Here is a 6142-nt window from a genome sequence, read left to right as displayed (position 1 = left end):
CTAAACAGCCTACAGTATTTTTACAGTCTTTATTTTACAGTTAAAATAACCACTGCCTCCCCATCAGCTGTATTCAAACTATTAGTCAAGTGTTCTGTACATCTGAAAGACAAAGAAGCTTTGAATTTTGTCTAAACAATAAAACCAGTTTTAGTAAACTTTCTTTTTTTTCTTTCTATCACACACAATGTACTAAAAATAGAAAAAATAAATAAATAACAGCATAAACACTAAAAATTGTGAGAATACCTTTTCTAGATCTATACAGCTTTAAAATCCGTTGATGAACACTACTTCTCAACTTGTGTTTCTATGTTTCATTAGCTCAAATAAATATTTAATTTGATAAAACGTTGTAGAAGGGTACAGCTGATTTGGACTCAGGCTGTAATGCTGATGTGTAGCATGAACAGCATAATCCTGAAAAGGTACTCACTGAGGTCTCTGCATTTGATGGTGCTATAGTCAAAGGAGATGCATAGATAGTCACACGCCTCCCGCAACTCAGGGATGGAGATTCCATCAGGACAGCGGATTATCCCAGATTTGTAGTAATCCTAACAATTAGATAGAAATCACAAAGACAGTCATTTTAAACGACAACAATCCCAATAACCTTCAAAGKACACACAAAATATCAAGTATAGTTAATAAGTCCTTTAACATAAAAGCAGGAAAAAAACTGTAAAACAGTTTCTACTCTTGGGTGAGTATTTTGCCGCCTGACAGAAGACTAAGAATTTCACATTACATAAATCATTTATTACAATTTGTTAAACTGTTACCATGTACATTCCTGAAAAGCAAAAAGATAACTTGCAGTAAGCAATAAAATTACATAGAAGTTAATWATTAACAGCTTTTTATTAGGTATGTGCAATGATACTGTGCACTGTGTCACAACTAGAGTAAAAAAAACTGTCCGTCTGTTTAAAAAACAGGAAGTTTTGTTTTCGACAAACATGATTTTAAAAGATCTCACTTGATCATAACATAAGAGCACCTTCTTCAATAAACTGTGTCACTTGCTTCATTTAACACAAAAGCAATTACAACTTCCTGCAGTTAGTCTAAACAGCTTTTAGGCCGAATGTAAAACGACTGATTAAAGAATGTCACTGTGAAACCCACTCCAATAAAAGGTATGGATGTTTAGCGATTTTTAACTATCAAAAAAGGATTTGCTTTAGCTTCATGGTTCACATAAAAACTGGGTGTCTACTAATCTACAAATATCCATCTAGTGCTGTACCAAACGATTATTTTCTAATCGATTAATCTAACGATTATTTTTTCGATTAATCGATTATTCTAACAACAAATCTATAAGTTCTGATGTGAGTGCACTGGATATTTAATTCATCAAATTAACAAGAACAGTTCTTTAATATTGTAATATTTTCTTTAATAGATTTTTCATGGGCAAAATATGCACTCTAGAGTCAATTCTTTAACAAGAAAAAAGCTTAAAAGATTTAACGTCAATATAAAATCTCAACCAAAGCATATAAAATTCAAGTAAAAGAAATATAGTGCTATTAATGTCATTCATTTCCCCGCTAGAAAAATTATGTGATGGAGGTCCATGGAAGGCAAATAAGTTTAAATCAAATAAGCAAAAGAGGATGCAGTTAAAATTAATAACAGGTATTTAAGCTACGTTTTGAACATCCAGAACACGTCCAACACTTGTTGGCTGCTTGTGCTCTTTAGGTCAGACGTGTGTCGGGAAGCTCCTCTGTTGTTTGAGACGCTGGGGGAACTGTCTGATGGGGGAACGCGGCTCGACCTAACACCGGTCTCTGTTTAATGGTGGATGAAATAAAGAAAGTGGCAGTACTTTATTTACTTTGAGCAAGCGAACATCGTGCTCACAAGATAATTAATCCACCAGATAATTCAGAGGCGGTCTGTTCGGTAAATTTTACTCCAGGAGCTGCGAGGCTTGTTTTCAAGCTTCAGACTGAACTGAAGCAGCGGCTGCTGACGTCATTACGCTCTTGCGCGATGCTGCGTTCAGGACAAGCATGGAAAACTACCACTCTTATACAGTCGCAATGATGCATTTATACCGAAATGGAATTGCATGAACATTCACGTGGTGGTTATGTAATACAGCGAATCGATAATAAAAAATCTGCGTCGACAAATTTACATAAATCGACGTCATCGATTATTTCAACTAATCGGTGCAGCCCTATATCCATCCATTATGTTCTGCTTATTCTGAGTCAGGTCGCAGGGGAAGCAAGCAGCTTGTATACATTGAGTTACACAGTCGAATGCCCTCCCCAAGTTTACAAAATAGGATGAGCAAACTCCTGCGACCGCTCGAGGACTCTGGTGAGGGTAAAGAGCTGGTCCAGTGTTCTACAGCCAGGACACAACGCACATTATTCCTCCAGAATCTGAMGTTCAACCACTGATCTATGCCTCTTCGCCAGCACCCCTAAATAGACATTACGCGGGGGGCTAATATTCTTTTTAATAAAAAATATATTAAAAAGCTATACTAATACTAACCAAAATAGCTCTGAACACCGTTGAGCTTATGCCCTCAGCCACCTCGTACTCCCCCTTCTCGTTGGGTCTTGTGAAATTATGTTCTCTTCCAGATCCAAACATTCTAGAAAAAAAATAAAGAAAATAAATGAATTTTCTCAAAGAAACAAAAAACAACACAGGTGTTAAGAACTTTGATATTTAAGTTAATTGAAATGCATAATTTAAACACTGAAAGAATGGACACCTGGTTATTTAAAATGAKGGTTTATACGGCACTACTTCATAAAGTTTGGAAGAATGTATTTAATTCTTGTGGCTACTTCAGTCAAACACAAACAGCGATGAAGATCAAACTGTACTTACCTGCCCAACATGGTGTTGGGTTGTGCAGTGAAAATGGAAGGATCTACAACAAAGCGCGTGTTGTCAACAATCAGGGTGACTCTCTCAGAGCTTCTAACGGTTCGGTTTCCAACAGCAGCATTTGCGCCACCCTCTTTAGGATTTTCATAGACGAAAACCATTTCTCCAGCTCCCAAACTTTTGAACGTGCCTTCTGTACTGGACAAGCTACTGTTGCGACTGCTCACCACCCCACTGCTGCTGGAACCACTGGGTGAAATTCTCTGAGGCCTTGGGCTACTGGGCCTTGATGATGGGCCATCTCGCTCCCGGTCTGCAAACACCCAGGAAGGACAATGACTCACAGAGAACAAGTTGTCTTTATAGTTGAATCAAAATTGATACAGCAAGGATCATGTTAAAAATCCATAAAATAGATACTAAAAAACATTTGTATCAATAAATAGAGCTGAAATCTGAATAAACAATCACATAAAATCTGAAAGGACCTACTCTACTCAGAAGATTTGTTTTATTTCTAAAGAAGCTAGCTATTAGCAGTTTTAGTCCAAGCAACCAACTCCTAACCAGATTATACATATAAATCACACCTAAGTTAAGTTGTGGTAAACTTTTCTCAGAAGTAACTTCACAAAAGCTGCTAGACTCAGACTTGACATTCATGTAAGCCCTCTATTCTTCCTATCATACTCACCACTGTTGTGTTGGCGGGTGGGAGAAGTGACGTTTCGAATGCAGGGGGTGAGRTGCCCTTCTCTTTCATGTGAGGAGTCTCTAGAGCGATCACTAGAACGACGGCGGTCACGTGAGCGGTCACAACCCCCACTGGCACCATGCAGGCTCATCTTCCTCTGTTCTGCCTCCACTCGAGAAGCTCTGGCCTGACCGCTGCTTTTCAACAAACACACATACGTGATGTTAKCCATTTTATTTTACTGCTATACAGTTTTAACATTAGCAGAAAATCGTGGCAAATTACAAAATATGGGTTCGTTGTATTTTAGAGAGAAACCCGTWTGGAGGTGTGAAAAACTCTAGTATTGCATACAAAATAAAAAAACACAGATTTGCACAAGAGGCCTTGAAAACATTTGCAACAACCAGAACAACCAGACCAACCACATTTGGAAAGCTTCTAATGACAATGTTACATACAAACCACATTTTACTGCAGATTCCTGAAACCAAAATTTGTTTTGTCACACTTGAGTGATCTAAACATGCCAAATGCTGGTATAAAGTAAAAACTGTTAATCAACAAACAAAAGAAAGTGAGTGTGTGTTATGATTAGCACAACTTTGGGMTGTTGGTGTTTAACCACACTTCACTTCATAGACTAAAAAAAAAATTAAAATGTCTGTATAATCAGAAAAACAACTCACCAATTACACACACTTAAGTCCAAGCTAGCCCACAATTATCTCTATACAAAATGTAAAACAGCAACAATAAAGACATCGAGTACAAATTGAAAAACCGTAATGAGATCAGAGCTATTCCCATTTTATTTATTTGGTTTGTTGTTGTGAAAATGACCGTGAACCCAGTCTTTCAAAAAAAAAAAAAAAAAAAAAGTTCAAAATGTCGTTATTTTCCCCTCAGAAATTGCCAAAGCTTCATGTGGCTTACCTCGAATGCTTGCAGAGTTTGCGAGGTCGGCTTGTTGCTTTTCGTTCCCAGTTTTCGGTATCACTGGAGTTACTGTCATATGACTGTAGACGTGCTGCCATTACCCGTACAAGGGGGACACCGGTCTGGATCTTTCACCTTTCATTATCTAGTCAGCATAAAGGATATACATCAACAAGTTTGTTGTTGTTGTGTCKCCAGGTTAAACTAAAACCAAACTACTCAAACCGACCACACTGACTGTTCTAACGACATAAAGCTCAACCAACATAGTTATGACTGCCAAATTTATATTATTATCTCACTAAACTGTAAAGAAAATCCGTGTAATTTGAGTCAGTCCACGATTAGCTAAATACTRTGCTATGATAGCATTGTGGCTAACATTAGCTGTCTTTGTTAGCGGCACATTGACATTGCAACGTTTGTCCTATAATTATTTCTTGACGTTAGTTAACAAAGGTCACTATTATTGATACATGTTTTTGACTGTCTTGGCAGGTATATCAAAATTACTTCATAAAACCTACCTAGTTTACTCCGTTTTCCGCTGTAATCCAGCTAACCAGCCATCCCTTTCAAAACACTCACCCAYCCAAGTGACGTAAAACGTAACACAGCCGTGACGGCGCGACGTGCAAACGCTCACGAAGCTAAAAACCCTACGGCTTGGTCTTTACTGATAGTGTACAACTTGTTGTTTAGGTTATTTCCCCCTAAAAGTTAAATAAACTTTAATTAGATAAAAAATATACTGTTTTTCCCCCAACAACTGGTATTGTTCAGTCTTTCCTAAAAAGGTAACCAAAAAAGAAGAACGTACAACAAATCTCGCGATATTTTGCGTGTTTTCATTCCTCCACGAAACGAGACAGCCCATATTTGTAATATAAAATAGGTAGGCCTACTAAATCAGTCAGTAACCTCAGTTTATATGTTCTAACATAAACGCAGTAACATTAATATGAATGATACAAAAATGGTTCTGATAAATAGATATAAACAAATTTTACACTCAGCAGAAATGGCTTTGCCTAATTTTAGAAACAAAGAACAGTGGTATTTGATCAAAAATTCTGGTCTGAGATTCCCATAACAATATAGGCTAGTAGATAATAGGCTTGTAGTTGTAAAACAAATTGTTTACTGTTAGGAATGATAGCTTGTGGATGATGAGATAGGTCTACAGGACATGTTTACCAAGATGAAATAAAGGACCGTTAAATAAACTGGATAAGTCAACGAGTAAAAGGATAACTTTAGAAGTTATAAAGTATTAAATATATGATTTATTGTGGTGGTAAAAAAAGAAAACAGAAAAATTAAACGTGTGTGTGAACCAACAACAAAACTTTTTTGTCAGTTTGCTACAATACAAGAGGTTTTGTTGATTTATTCTCAAATATAATTTCATTTAAAACTATTTTAATTTGTGGCAACATTCAAAATACACAGATTTGCTTTTTGCCAATTCTTATTTACACAACACAATAAAAATTTTTTTTGAAGTGCACACAACTGTAGTATTGATAGAAAAAAAACAGACATGTTTAACTAACTAACTAGCTAGCTAGCTAACTAACTATTCAAAAGTAACAATTACAAATATGGGAATATAATGTAAATAAAAAATAAAAACAATTA

General features: G+C 36.3%; 1 protein-coding gene across 3 annotated transcripts in view; it reads right to left on the bottom strand.

The window, feature by feature from the left end:
* Nucleotides 1-5252, bottom strand: part of btbd10b (BTB (POZ) domain containing 10b) — an 8733-nt gene extending 3481 nt beyond the window's left edge. The window contains exons 1-6 of one of the 3 annotated variants that reach the window (XM_014026952.1): nucleotides 5029-5252; nucleotides 4499-4646; nucleotides 3563-3759; nucleotides 2869-3181; nucleotides 2524-2626; nucleotides 437-557 (exon numbers count right to left, since the gene is read on the bottom strand). In XM_014026952.1, coding sequence (XP_013882406.1) covers nucleotides 437-557; nucleotides 2524-2626; nucleotides 2869-3181; nucleotides 3563-3759; nucleotides 4499-4599 — 835 coding nt within the window. In that variant the 5' untranslated portion in view covers nucleotides 4600-4646; nucleotides 5029-5252. Of the gene's footprint in view, nucleotides 1-436; nucleotides 558-2523; nucleotides 2627-2868; nucleotides 3182-3562; nucleotides 3760-4498; nucleotides 4717-5028 lie in introns of those variants that run through there. The other 2 variants (XM_014026966.1, XM_014026960.1) reach the window with 2 other exon arrangements.
* Between the last annotated feature and the right edge of the window lie 890 nt (nucleotides 5253-6142).

Source organism: Austrofundulus limnaeus, unplaced genomic scaffold (genome assembly GCF_001266775.1).
Source record: "Austrofundulus limnaeus strain Quisiro unplaced genomic scaffold, Austrofundulus_limnaeus-1.0 Scaffold5, whole genome shotgun sequence".
In the NCBI taxonomy this organism is placed as follows: domain Eukaryota; kingdom Metazoa; phylum Chordata; class Actinopteri; order Cyprinodontiformes; family Rivulidae; genus Austrofundulus; species Austrofundulus limnaeus.
The sequence above is the reverse complement of the archived record's forward strand: the minus strand, read 5'-3'. Positions and strand labels throughout refer to the sequence as shown.